This window comes from Cupressus sempervirens, chromosome 8 (genome assembly GCF_028749045.1).
Source record: "Cupressus sempervirens isolate cs-2001-9-10 chromosome 8, ASM2874904v1, whole genome shotgun sequence".
Taxonomy (NCBI): Eukaryota; Viridiplantae; Streptophyta; class Pinopsida; order Cupressales; family Cupressaceae; genus Cupressus; species Cupressus sempervirens.
The window spans coordinates 586022948-586038604 of NC_143125.1; the positions used below are offsets into that span (position 1 = coordinate 586022948).

The 15657-nt window shown below is 36.8% G+C and overlaps 1 protein-coding gene across 3 annotated transcripts in view; it reads left to right on the forward strand.

Moving 5' to 3' along the window:
- LOC149543796 (pectin acetylesterase 8-like) overlaps window positions 1–15657 on the forward strand; it is a 245235-nt gene that overhangs the window by 198608 nt on the left and 30970 nt on the right. For all 3 annotated transcript variants that reach the window (XM_089798478.1, XM_089798480.1, XM_089798479.1), the window contains 4 exons: window positions 6322–6375; window positions 6499–6576; window positions 6684–6789; window positions 10326–10471. In XM_089798478.1, coding sequence (XP_089654604.1) covers window positions 6322–6375; window positions 6499–6576; window positions 6684–6789; window positions 10326–10471 — 384 coding nt within the window. The remainder of the gene's footprint in view (window positions 1–6321; window positions 6376–6498; window positions 6577–6683; window positions 6790–10325; window positions 10472–15657) is intronic.

Below are 15657 nucleotides of genomic sequence, written 5' to 3' on the forward strand. Positions count from 1 at the left end.
CCCCAATAAGAAAACTGTTTGACATAGTTCTTGGAAGGGAAAGAGTGAAACAGGGCAGCAAAGTACAGTTGCATTTTAGTAACATTTTACACCCTATGGAAGTGTGCATTAGATTTGCTAGAAATTCAGCTTGGAATTTTTTTTGGTACAAAGAGGACAGCAAAAAACAGATTTGGCCAGGGTTATCTTAGTTGGAGTTGGTTTTTAGTTTGAACAATGTTTTCCCTGTACAGTAACAAATTAATTCATATGAGAATATCTCATAATAGTATGAAATATAATGCAACACAAACTATCAAAGAACTTGCCAAGCCTTCTTCATTGATATTAGAGAATGGTTATAGTGCCACATATACTAGACATACTCACAATGCCAACACAATTATTACTCCACATTAATGATGATGTCTCTTGGACTCAAGTACATGCCATATATGTGTTATAGAGGTGTGAGTACCAACTGTCACAACTATCCCAAATTACCTACCCCTTCGACTAAGAAACAATTATTCACAATAGCTAAGTTTACCGACAACATCATCACCCCCAAAAAGAAAGTTGTTCTTGACGATGCACAGCAAAATTAAGACTACTATACAAAAGAAAACAACTCAAAAATAAGAAGGGGGCTCAAGAAGCATCCTTGGGGAAGAAGTGCTTTTGATAGCACAGAGGATGCCAACTATGCTCTCAACTCATGCACCTAGTCCATCCTATGGCTCATGTCTCTCTTAGCACACATCTGCAACTTCTGTGCACCATTCACCATGTAGGCAGCTTCCAAAATCCCCTTACTCTTCTTGTAAATCTCCTTAAGAGTTGCCGCAGGCCGGCTCTCCAAAGTGGTCATCTACTCACAATGCTTCTTGTCCAAAGCAACCATCGTAGCATTGTGTTGTGCCTTTAGGTCTACTATTTGATTCTATTGGCGCGCTAACTCTATCTTTCTTTCGATTTAGCTCTGCTTCTACCTCAATCAGTTGAGTGGTCATCTCCTCCTAACTTGCTACAATGGTCACTTGCTCAACCTTAGCTATTGCTCTGAATTGCTTAGCCCTCTGAAGCTCATAGTTTATCTATGTAAAGCTTTTCTCTACCTTCCGAAGTAACTTATAAACTTTACTCGGGTTGCTGAGCTTAAGTACTCTCCATTCTGCCTACATATCTGGTGTCTCTAAAGTCGGCCATCCTTTGTGCACCATATGCTGCTCAAACTCATGAGCACATTGCCTTGTCACAAACTCCAACAAATAAGTCATTGGTTCATCCACCTTTCTGAGGGCCTCGATTTCTATTGAGTTTGCAATCCTCCTTGCCCCAAATTCTACAATCCTCCGTGGCTCAACTCCATCTCCCTCAAGAACTCCTCTGTACACGCCCTATCTTGGGTGCGAGGTGCCAATTCCTGCAACAACTATGGTTACGACACCCTTTCTTCTGATGCCTCACCTTTAATGCGGCCTCCTCCCAAGGCACATCCTCTACACTTGCATCCTGCTTCTCTAGGATATCCACCTTGGTGGATTGCTCCCATTGCTTGTCAGGATTCACAGTCTCTACAAGCCTGGTCTCTATGGCATGGAAAAGGGAGGTCCAATGACTGCCATGTGTGTAATCTCAATTTGCATAAGCCCAATATGGTCGCCATAAGGTTCTCAAGTCCTACTGTCTCCCCACTTGGTAGTTCTGCCAATCCATCCTTGATTGCCATTAACTCTGACCAAGCTTCTACTTCATTCACCTCATTGGACCCATCTACCTACTCCATAGCTTGCAATCTCTTGTTTGATGACTCTACTCTAGTAGATTCGGCCTACTAGTACTGGCTTCGACTTTGGTGTTGGGACTACCATACTCATACTAACTATACCCATATTAATTGGGGCCTTCAACTCTCAGAATGCAGGTACCGTAACTATTGTCATGGTACCAAATAACAGAGGTAGTGTCAATGAGGTTGATTTTCAGAGAAGAGTTCAAGTAAACAAAACTCATGCAGGACCACCATTAGAGGGTGTGGGTGTGCCCTTGCCTACGGCTATAGATGAATCTATTGTCTCTCCCTCAAATGCCTATCTCTCTTTGCCAACCACTAGGCAACTACCTGCACTCACTCCAAATGTCTTACTAGAATCCTCCCTGACATTGTCCACATCCTCCTCCGTTGGCAACTTTGATACCACCTGGTGCTTTCGTTTTTGTCCTTTTAGCATGTTACCTATGTCCAAATATCCTCAATATAGAATAGATGGTTCACTAGGTGCCACTCTACCCTATGGCTTCACCTCTAAATCGTCGTCCAGTATCTCTATGCAGGTGACATCTAGGAAGAACCCAATGACATAGAGGGGCATGAGAATTTCTTATGCTGAAGTGTCATAAATTCACACATCCTCTCAGCCAATAGGGATGCCCAATCATAGACAATACCATTCCCGATGTCGTGCATTAGGATGATTTGTGGGAGCGCAATGTCGGATGCTTTACTAGAACCCGTGAACCTACTGTTCACCACGTCCATGAAACAATGCCACTTGCTAGGTGCAATGAAGGATTTCTTTATTCCATGACTCCTAGAGGCATTGGCGATGGAATCCATCTTGGTTGGTGTTAATTCTATGGAGATCATTTTTATTAGGTTCTCTTTCTCCAGTCTGGTCATCCTCTTTTCCTTTAGATCAATTTTCCTCCCATTCCTTATTGGACTACTGAAAACCCTCATGAAATCCATTACAAAGAAAGTAATTTTGAGGTTGTGTAAGGTATTCAAAATTGCTCTTACAAATGTCTGTCAAAGGTATCCACCATCGTACATAGGGAACCTTCATAATCCTTGATGTATAAGACTGGTATCTTCTTTTCCCAATGCATCTCTGGATGTTTCATGAGTTGCTTCACAATATCATTCTTAGACATCTCCTACCACTGCTTCCTACTCTTGAGCTCATTTAACCCTTCGAATACAACATCTTGTGGCATATTGTCACCCTTTTGGGCTTGGCCTTATGTTTGTACCTTTGGCCTCACCTTCTTTCCTGACAACTCTTACACCTAACTATAATACTGTTACATCTATTTTCATTCCCGAAGAACTATTGGATGATGATTGTAACTACTTCTTCCAATCTTTCTTTTTTGTTCCAAATCCTGTATCCATGTGTATCTACGTGATTTTCATATGTGTTTTGTTTAGCATGGAGTCGTATCTTTATGAATCCCAAACTACCCTAACTACTGTAATGCCTTCCCCAATGTATGTATAGAATCTCTTGTTCTTTGACCGTGTGGTAGTATGGATACCCCACTGCTGCATTCTCCTTTCATACAGTCTTGAAGTTTGTCGCCATACATTGAATGGGTTTACTATAATGCCCCCATTTTTTGTGAGCTTCCGCAAATGATCAAGTCAGTTCATTATAGCGACCCTTGTGATCTAACAAGGTGATTTCGGGCTCTCAGTGGTGGGCTTACTATTTTTAGTAAGTTTAAGCCTGGCAGTTGCCATGTTTGGTAGTGCAGATGGTGGCATTGGCAGTTGGTCATTGCCTGTAGTAGATTGGGCTATTAATTGCACAGGCTTAAACATTAATTAGTTATTAAAGTCTCATTATAATAATAGCATCTTATTATAATAATGTTATAAAACAATGTGTTCATGAAGCTTCTTAAGTGAAGTCACATTTGGGAAACTTTGTGCCAATAGGGGTTATAAATATGAGCACATTTTGATGGAAAAGTATCTGATTATTGATTATCTATTTTCTTTTGTGGTCTTGTGAGTATTTCTGAAGCTTTTTTTTTCGTGCCCTTGCTGAAGTATAAGGGTTTGAGTTATGGGGATTGTCTGAAGATTGTATTGCCAGATTGCTGCTAAGGTATAGCAATTGGTTCTGCCTTCTCAACTGAGTTGATTGTGCGAGAGAAGTCATTCTAATGTAGTGAATCTATCTGATTCTAAGGAGTAGAAAGGAAGTGGTTTTTAATTGCAGACCTGCTGTTTGAGTTTGGAGTTTGTGAATTGCAAATAGTAAACTGCGTTTTGTATTGGAGGAATTTGTGTACACAAATAAAACCTATTGTTTCACATTTTGTGGCAGAGATTGAAGTTGTTTAGGCTTGTTGATCATTATAAGTTGTGGAGATTGGTTTGTTTTACTTGTGTGCCAAATTGGAGGACCCACATTGTATTGTGGTGACATGCGGTTTGCAAATTAAGTCCTATGATCATTGCTAGCCAGCCTACATTTAGATCAATGGCCCTGCGTCATCTTTACTAGGCTCATGACCTCTCTATTTGCCCTATGATCTGTATTCTTTGGGGCTTTCCGCAACTCTCTTGGGGGTTTGGATTATATTACTTGCATTCACGCAGCAAAGAGAACTTGTGATCTATTTCAGGGGTTTGTGTGTGAGATGCAAACAATTTGGGTGTTCTGCAAATTGATTTAGAGTAGTCTACAAGTAGTGTAATTAATTGTGGAGTTGTGCATTGTAGCTGGGCAATCATTGAATTATTATTCTGCATATTGATCAAGTTTCAAATGTTATCAATGTTTAATTTGTGTAACCACAAGTATGGAATTGACATTTGTGCAAGGAAGTCAGAGTAGGGTCAATCAAGAGTTTGTTATTCCTTACAAATAACTTCTTTGCATTGCAAAATTTTCCACTGACATTATTATCCGAAATTCAAAGGGTTGAACCAAAGAAGGATGTATACATTTGCAATCCATTGGCTAAGTAGTAAACTTGGTTCTGATTTATTTTTGTATTAGTGAGATTGCATGCAAAGTGTTTGATAAAATGTCAAACAATTAGATGATCAAGAAATTTAGAGTTTGTCAAGCTATAATTGGGCAAGGCTATTACAGTGGTATCAGAGTGGTTTCTTGCCAGCTTGCAGGAATTGGGCTCAATGATAGTTTGGTCAGTGCATTGTCAGAGTTGTATTCAGTATGTGGTTTAGTATTTTGCTATTCATTACCATGCGAGATGATAGGAAATTTGTGCCAAGTATGCACTATACCCATAGAGATCATATTTCCCCATATAGGGATGGAGACCCTGAGATTTAGTTTGAGTTGGTCGGCGTAGGTGTTCTTTGTCTTGGTGGTTCTGTCAGTACAAGTTACAAGGATTTTGGCACAGGATCTGAAATAGATAGATATGTTTGGGATACATTCTGCGACTTGGTTGTACGACAAAACCAGATGGCAAGTGTATAGTAGCATCTTTTTGATGCTCTACAGTGGATAGCACTCCCTCGGGAACAAAGTAGGGAGAGGGCTCAAGATGCTTTTGTTGGTTCTCATAGATCTCGAGTTGAGGATCAAGGTATGTGGGTTAGTTGACAAAGTTGATAGACATACTAGCACATGTGATAGGCTGCAAAGGCCCACATTCCTGAGACTCGAGGTTGATGCAGTTAGTGTCAAGTAGGAGGCTGCTCCATTTGTTGATGACGTGGTGGCACACTTTGCGGAGTGTGATGCTTAACTGCAGACAATAAAGTAACATCTAAATTTGGATAGGTTCCTGACTTAGAAGCGGTAGCATTCTAGGGCGAGGTCAGCACTTGAGAGACAGAGGCCTCAACAAACTGATCCGAGAGAGCTTGCTAGTAAGATGATGTTGGAGCACTTTGATGGTAGCGGGAGAGTTATAGCTCTTGCTTGGATCCATAAGGTTGACATGTGTTATTATCTTTTATAAATTCTCTGCAGAACATTCCTAAAGGTGCATTTTAATTACCACCTTAACATAAAAAAATTAAGTACTATTACATAATGATTTTATAATATTGGCCCTTTTAAGTCCACTTACTTAAACCATCTCTTCAAATTAATTAGAATTAAGTCATCCAAATTACTTCACCGCACAACTTTACTTAATTAATTACACAAGCCTGATATTAGCTTTTGGAGAAATAAATAGCCTGAAAGGGACACTTCCAACTACTGTGTGGAAGGGGACATTGCAACTGTAACCATTGGATACCGAGCCTAACTCTATTGACAGACATAATGTGACACAAAATGAATTCCTGGCATGCAATAGTAAATATCATGAATTTCTGGTAGCGTAAGGTAAGAAAATGCTTTCTTTCTAGTTGATCACATAATCTTACTCTATTACTAATGTTAAACTTAGGTCTTGATAGGATTAGGATTTTGCCCTCAATAAGTGTAACTAATGTTGTCCCTTGAATAGTTGTAGCAGCTTTATGAAATCAAACAATGGAATTGTTACTATCAATTTCTCGCCTAATATTTTAATCGTTGTATAGTTTTATTTACTAAATTTGATGGCCATTCTTTGCAGGGAGTAAATAAGCACTTACCAAAGTTATGTACATCACAGATGGATCCAAGAAGGGTATACATTGGAATTATTTTTAGAAGCACAATATATTTATTTCGTTTGATATATTTTGATTCCATATAAACTAGCATTCTAATCAACTCGTGGTGGTTGGCATATCTTGAACTTGAATGGCAGTGTATATTTCCACAATATTTTCTGCGTCACATAGGTACAGCATTTTTTATTCTAAATCCAGCATATGATTATTGGCAGGTGACCTTTATACACCATTTTAAATGTGTCTCTAATTTCTGGCATTTCATATGATGCATCTTGTTGGATAAATGGCTCAAAGTTCCTCTTTCTTGAATATTCTTCAGATTCAAAATATTCTGGCACCAGACATAGCTGATCCCAATGGACTTTGGCAGAAATGCAAGCAGAGCATTAAAAGTTGTACCAAAACTCAATTGGCAACATTGCAAGGTTTTTTCTGTTTCTCTTTCCCTCCTAATTTTCTTGCTTGCACTGAAGAGTCCAAAAATAGAAATTCAAAGTGGAAGTTTCCTCCTAAGTAACTGCTCGGTCTCAATTTGGTCAGAATAACATCTTAAAAATATACAAGTGTGATTTTTAAACATCTTCCTGATTCTTGGGTGATTTCTCAAGAGAAATGTCCAGGACAAGCACGTAATTTTTCAGTTCAATCTCCCTTTTCATAAAATCTAACAAAGATTTGTTTGTCCATAGTTTACCTAGAAAATCATGCCTTAACCCTTGGTGCTTGTCTTTCATATCAGGAATGCATCTCTATCTTGGACACCCATATAGGAATGTCTACAGATATTAGGAGGTTTTAGATAAAGTTTATTTGCATCTTTATGCATCTAATAGGAGCGTCTCTTTAAAATGGGAAATTTCTTGTAGAGCGTTCTCAAATGTATCCTATAAATTACATGGGTCTATAAAGTGCTGATTGGTGGTTGACAAAATCCACTACAAGTAAAGAGATACACTAACAATACAAAGAGAAATAAAAATAAGGCTTAAGATTGTAATAACCCCTACAGGTTACAACTTCGAACTTGTACTTCTGCTGAACTTATCTACTCAAACAATTGGCATTTATGCAATGCTATGATAGAATAGACATTAAGACAAACACTTGGCAGACATATCATTGTGAAAATGCACCAGACTATTCAAAGACATTTTATGATATAGTTTGCATAAAAAGTAATAGCTGCAGACTATTCACAGGAATTCCTCTTTATTCTATTTAGAAAATGACTCTTCATACAATGTTCAGCTAGTGCAAATCAGGGATAAATATAATGCAATAATGAAACTTAGTATATAGTTGCAGCTATGTATTATTGCTTCCAAATGAATTGCAGATCTTTCACAATGCCTGAAGCCCCTTTGGCATCAAATTATGAGGCTCAAATTATATGCCCAAACCCTCATGTGCCAACCAAATGCTGGGCACTACCTTCAGTAATCCTACGTGCTTCTCCACAGGGGTGTGGCTGCCTTAATGAGCTCCAAATGCTGAGCCTAGAAATGACGATATGGTGCTTTTCTGTCCCTTAATCCTCTGCAAATAATCTGAATAAAAATCTCTGATAGAAACCTTGATTTTTTTCACCAATTGTCACAATCATGACCTCTGAATGAAGCCATAGGTTAGTTGCACAATTCATTGGATCTTTCACTGATTCAAAGTGCTGATAACCAGAAGAATTCTCAATTCTCCACGCAAATGCTGAAACCCTTGGACAAAATGCCCAATTCTCAATTCCAGGTAGCTCACGCCAAAGTCAAGACAAATAACAAATGCATAGTGAATTCAATTTCTCTTTTCACTTTTATATTTCCTCAATATGGTTCAATCATGAAGCTTCCACAATAAGTCAAATTAATGACTTACAAAATGGCTTTGAATTAACTTTGTAAATAATGCTTACTTGGGAACCAGTTTTAATAAAGCATTTAATGCTTATCAATGATGTCTCATGGCCATATTTACTTTATGAACTTTATAATGGACTTAAATAATTGCTTTTATGTTGACCATATGTTATGTCATGATAAAAGTTTACTTTTTATTTAATTATAATGGCCCCTGCCTTAATAGCACTTTATAAAGTTAAATAATAACTTTATAATATATCCATTAATAAATAACTTCATTAATATAATTATGATTTTAATATCTAATTAATTACTCATCATCTCTCTGTCCAGTCTGAACCTACAGGTCAAGCACTACTTCTATTGCACAAGCAACTGCCTTCCTAAAAATAGCAAGGTTCCATATCTATCAACCCCTGACTTATTGTAATTTATAAATCCATGAATACGTGATCAACAAAGATGCTAAGGGTCGACACTGCAACTGAGGCTGGTCCAAGTGCCCTGCCAAATATAGAAATGTTGGATAAATGATGTGATATAAATAGTAAGTGCACCAAACTGACCCAAATGAAGAGCAATCCGGAATACATGTGACCTCCAAAAGGAAAAGAGCCTTCAGTTCTACCATTTGTGGCCCTCTACCCAACTAACCTAACCTATGAGGGCCATTGATAGGCTCATCCAAACCACCAACCATGGTGAGCTAAAAAAGTGACATTGCAAAGATAATACACTAATAATACAAAGAGAAATAAAAATAAGGCTTAAGATGTGTATATGCAATGAAGTTTTATCAGTTGACTGAAAAGACAGTCCTCTCTGAGGATCCCCAGACCATGTTTTTAACAGAATAGCATTCCTCTGCTAGTCTATATTTACCATCTCTTTATGATTATGGTTGACAATTTAATTGTTTATACATAGTTTAAAAACACAGACATAAACTTGGAACTCGACAAAAAGCTTGAATAAAAGGGGAGAATAAGTCAAAATTTATCAACTTAATAAAATAAATTAATTTTCAAAATGGTTCTTAAAAAAATACATATAACTAAATTGTGGAACATATTACTATTTTGATTTTCCTTTAGATATAGATCAAATAGGAGTTCAATACATTTGCTAGGCCAAAAAAAAAAAGTTCAAATTTTGAATGCATATGAACTTAAAGTTATAATATCAAGAAAATTATAAATCATATATATCTTTTACAACTAAGGCTAACAAGGTCTAATGCCACAATCTGGGTACCATGAAGGTGGATGATATAGCTGCAGTATCTTTAACAAGTATTACAATAGGAGCCTTAGCTGTAGTATCAACTTGTATATGTGGTGAACCCTCTAGTGTTGTCTTGCTAACATTGTCTTACACCTAGCTAAAAGAGGGACATCATGCGTGAAAAGCAGAATGCCTAGACTTCAGCTCCTAACGCAGGGCCAAAAATGGTCAAAACTAGAACAACAAAGCTGATTTCCCTCTGATTTCCATGGCCCCAAAAGTTATTAGAACTTAGGATTAAAATTTAAAAAAATTCTTTAGACACCAAAAGTACCAAGACCAAAGGCAATTCAAATATTAATCAAATGCACAAGTGAAATATATGAGAGCTTATTTTATGTTGCATTTAATTATTAATTTTATTGGAAGAACCAAATCAACTACAAATATGAAAAACCAATTGCAATATTGATGCACATAACAACAAAAATCTACACATTCAATTTCCAATCAGCATAACATTAAACATTGCCGTGGATTACAAAAAAGTGGAGCTTGTAGAATTTAATTAGTTAATATCTTCAAGATCCCCTATCCATATTTAAATTCTTTCAGGAAAACTATAGTAGGCTAATGACACTCAAATACTAAGGTGTGGAGAGGGGACAATACAGACATCCTTCTAACTTAATTTATCTAATTTATATCTGAAGCAGCGACTTTTATTATTCTTTTTTGTAACATTTATCAGACAGGCTAATGATTCTACACTACTTAACTGGTAGTTGAGCTGTAAATTTTCTGTTTCTAGCTTTTGTGAAGAAATGATCTTATAATGAATATATAGAGTTTTTCTAATGGACATTGAATTCGGTTACCAACAGATTTCAGGAATGAAATGCTTAATGCAATGAAAGAGTTCGAGGGCTCGAAAACACAAGGCATGTTTATCAACTCATGCTTTATTCATTGTCAATCTGAGATGCAGCAAACATGGTTTTCACTAGAATCTCCAAGATTAGATAACAAGGTATTGTGAACTGTTTTATTAAGCAATTTTCTTATATTATTTTTGCTCTTTTACTTTCTTGAGAGTTCATTTTGTAATTTTTACCCAGCAGACCTCTTTTGCATGCTTGTGTATTAAATTATCAATTGAATGTTGAAAAGAATAACTCATACTTCCTTTTAATTGCAAGCTTGACAATTATCACATAGAAACATATTATATTACATTGGCGCCTCTCACTTAGATCTCCTTCCAATGGTCATGAGACAATGATATATCAACATTGATAGCAAATATCTATAGTCATGGCTCACAAATAACTTGTGTTGGTTTAAAGAATAATTTTGACAGCCGAGTGTCAAATACACTTAACCATTTTTCACTATACATTCCAAGCAAAGAGTAGGAGCCGAGTCATAGTCATGTGCCGAGCAATCCAGTTTTATCAAGTGCCGAGTAATATCAAGTGCCGAATAATATCAAGTGCCGAGTGATATCAGGTGCCGAGTGATACAGTTTTGTTTAGGTGCTGAGCTAACCAGGAAACAGCATGTGCTGAGCATCAGTAATGCTTCATGAGCCGAGTAACTCAGAATATCAGCATAAGAGTTTGTAATTGCACAAACTAAGATGTAAACCGTTTTTGTAGCCGACATAAGGAAAATCTCGAAAGATCTAAAGATAAGAACGAATCTTTCACATTTCCTATGCAATCTGCATGCAGCCAATTGGAAAATTGGAAAGGCATGCAACCAATCAGCAAAAGGCAAGTATTGAGTAGGAAATTGAGATTTAATGTGGATCGTAGATCCATATCTAACCCTAAGTCTTTGAAGTCTTTTTAAGGAAGACAAAAGTCTCACTGTAAAGACTAATGGATGAAAGATGGAGAGAATAGTGTTAAGAGAAAAACATAGTTGAATTCAGTGAAAGGAGACATAGAGGCTAAGAGCAGGAATTCGATATTCAGTTGATCAGAACAAACCAAAGGAGATGAACAGAAATCAGATCTCAGAGGATCAAAATCAGAGAGAGAGCCAGAACAAGTGCCCGCATTCAGCAATCAAAGATTGCAAACTATCAGGTTTATAATACCTAATACTCTCTTACCATTGTATTAGAAAAGAAACCCTATGTAGATAGGTTGGCTTAACAGCTATTTGTAGATCCTTATCAAAAGGTGATTAAATCCTTTAACAGGGTGACACTTCATGTAAAGTGTTTGTAAATCCTTTAACCAGGTCACTATTGACACAGTGTAAAGCCTTTAACAGGGCAGACCATCAGAAGTGGTTGAACAATATTGCTGCAGTAATTTTGTGGGTATCATCCCCACCCCAGTTTTACCTTCTTATTTTTGGAGGGTTTCTGGGTCACCAAATTCTAGTGTTATGTGTTGTTGATGCATGTATTAGTTTCATGTTTATTTGATGTGTTTACATGCATGCAATTTACTTTCAGTTAAAAGTTTTATTTGATAAAGTGTGATACTTCTGATTCACCCCCCCCCCCTCTCATAAGTATTCTTTCCAGATTTGAATATTCCAACAACTTGAACTGCACACCCTTCAATTGTAAGTATATGCCGCCATTCCCTGAAATTGTTGCAAAATGTGCAATCACAAGGATTTTTCTTGAGAACGCAACTCATTATTAGCTAGGATTTCCATCATCGTGATTCCTAACAAATTTTGGAACATTAGCAATGATCTTTTTGTATGCAAGCTACCAAAACCAACCAACTAGTTTTAATTACTTGATTAATTACTTTTGCAACTTCTGTAGGTTGTTATTTGGCTACTCTAGACTGCATGGATGTTCTATTGGCTTCTTCGCAAGAAATGGATTGCTAGATGTAATGTCCCCTTCTTGGACCTAGTAAAAAGAAACACTTTTCCGGAAAAAAAGTGAAAAAGAAAAAAATGATATTTCGAAAAGATGCTTTGTGAAAAAAAAAGTGTTGGCAAAAAATATGTTTTTTTCAAAAAAAAACAACAAAGAAGCAAATATGCTTTTTTAGAAAAATAGTGAAATAGCAAAAATGCTTTTTGATTTCCATAAAAGTGGCAAAAAGAGAAATGCTTTTTCCTAAAACAACTGGGACATACTTCCTTAGCTGACTTAAGGCTATCAACTTTGTAATTTTCATCCATAGCCAAAACAAGAACGCTTCATCACCAATCCCACATTTATATCAACTGCATTCAAAGTTGTTGTTAGGAAATTTTCACTGCTGTGAGAATGTATGGAACCATGCACCTCTGATGGAACCTTGTGGAAATGTGTTGCACTTTCAGCATAGGGCAGAGTATTTTCTTCCTTGTTGGATTCAACTCCTATCTGCTCTTCTTTATACAAGAAAGACTTAAGCTTTTCCATAGAGTTCCATGATTCGGACTTGCCTAGACCGAGCAAGGTCTACTCGACCCATTACTCACCAATGACTGGCAAAATGAAAACATAGTGATTCAATTGAAAACTTGTTTCATGCACTCATTATTGAATAAAGCTTAAAGACACCATGACATCGTCAAATAGAAGCTAATTTGATCACATACATAAACATACATCCATTACATAAGTACAAACGTAAATTGTAGTTGAAAGAAATATAAAACATAGATATGAAGAATTATGAATAATGTCACCCTTTGTTGGTTCCTGTGAACCCTGCTATGACCACCACACTAGGTGATTCCTCCGGCTGCCCCGCAGTCCATTCCCCAGCAAGTTGTCTTATTCTCCACCGTCATTTGGCTGCCCCACACACAGTTTGTAATTTGTCGATTTCTTCCCTCAAATTCCTATTCTTATTTAAAAGATTGGGCATTTGGCATATACCATTATAAAAAAAAATAAAACATAACACCCTTTTATTTATTTAATCTGTATACATCATGTGTCAATTCAAGTGACAATTAGAGACTCAACTGCTCTTGGTTCTACGGCTCAAAAGCTCATGGTTTGGTTTTGCGATGCCGTGCATCCCTCTCCTCATAGAAATTCTTAAGGGTCTCCTGACAGTGTTCCTTGTGTTCTACTTCCTCCTTGCATTTATTCTATGCCACGTAGGCTTGTGTGATTAGACGGGGGAATTGGTCTAAAAATTTGTTTGTGGTTGGGCTTGCGTGCGTAACATCCCACACATTGTCTGGTGTAACCCCGTTCTCCACGGCTTCTCTCCGTACAAAAGTTTCTAGGCATACGCGATACAGAATGTGAAAGTTCTGCACTGCCTCGTATTCTTCTTCCAAAATTTCTATTTCGTCGTCCTCATTTGTCTTCCGGTTGTCTTGTACTATTATTCCCATTTATCTTCGTTCTTTCATACTACTCCGAATTTGAACTAGCAACGGCCCCAAATGTTCAGCCCATAGATGAACATGAAAGAAACATGTAATTAATGCAAAATACTATTCATTTATCAAATGATTTTCATACACAACAATGATATTTCATACAATGATAATGATGCCAAAGTACATAAGTGTTCACAACATTTTTAATGTCCGATACAGTGCTAATGAAACGGCACAATCGTGTCCGTACCAGTAAGTGTCTTAACTACCCATTTTGTCGGACAACAAATGGATTGCTAGATTTAATGTCCCCTTCTTGGACATAGTAAAAAGAAACACATTTCCGGAAAAATAGTGAAAAAGAAAAAAATGCTCTTTCAAAAAGATGCTTTCTAAAAAAAAAGTGAAGGCAAAAGATATGTTTTTTTCAAAAACACAACAAAGAAGCAAATATGCTTTTTTAGATAAATAGTGAAATAGCAAAAATGCTTTTTGATTTCCATAAAAGTGGCAAAAGGAAAAACGCTTTTTCCTAAAACATCTAGGATATCCTTCCTTAGCTGACATAAGGCTATCAACTTTGTAATTTTCATCCATAGCCAAAACTAGAATGCTTCATCAGAAATCCTGCATTTATATCAACTACATTCAAAGTTGTTGTTAGGAAATTTTCACTCCTATGAGCATGTGTGGAACCATGCACCTCTGATGGAACCTTTTGGAAATATGTTGCACTTTCAACACAGGGTAGAGTATTTTCTTCCTTGTTGGATTCAACTCCTATCTGCTCTTCTTTATACAAGAAAGACAAGCTTTTCCACAGAGTTCCATAACTTGGACTCGCCTAGATTGGGCAAGGTCTACTCAACCCGTGACTCACCAATGACTGGCAAAATGAAAACTTGTTTCATGCACCCATTATTAAATAAAGCTTAAAGACACCATGACATCATCAAATAGAAGCTAATTTGATCACATACATAAACATACATGCATTACATAAGTACAAACATAAATTGTAGTTGAAAGAAATTTAAAACATAGATATGAAAAATTATGAATATTGTCAAATGTATATAAAATTCATGAAATCTGTGATATCAAATGTTTCCAGACATATGCAAACAAAAAAAATTCTATGGCTCAAGCTTGGTCTGAGCCTTAGAGTAGCCTCTCCACCTCCTAGAAATGCATCTAAGGTAGGTCTTGGATAATTGACAAACCATAGTCTCTTCCTGTGAGGTGTCACTCTAATCAATATTAGTTGCACAGGCAATTGATCGTGCTCTAACCTCCTCTTCCATAGCCACATCATCAGTCTCTCTGTCTACCTGGTCAAACCACTCTTGGTCCTTTTTAGTGAAGACAAGGTTGGTAGACTAAGTGAGCCACTCGGACTTTGGATCGATCTTTGCTAGAGTGATCAGAGAGGAGTCAGTGTCCAAAATCTGTCTAGTACTAAGATAGAGGTTGTAATGAACGAAGACAAGATTATTCAACCTCTCCACAAACAATCTATTACAGCTCTTCGAGTGGATGTGCTTGAACATGAACTAATTGCACTCTCATCCAGATACACTACGTGGATGACTTTAAATGCAAATGACAAGTTTTTGGAGGTTTGGGTTTGGAGGCCCAATCATTTGCCACCATCTATCTAAAATAAGGAAAAGAAAAGAAAGTCTCATTTCCAACTTTAAGGACAACTTTAAGGATAGATAATAAAATCAAAATGCATAAGCCATAAAATTATAAATCTTAAGTTCAAAATATATTTCTACTTGGCTGCAATTCTATTCGAGCGTCTTTGCACATCTTGCTTACAAAAATCACCCCTTGTTCATTATTATATGCATATATCTCTTGCATTGTAGATGTGCTAGTAATCTTTTGCATCAGTGTATATAG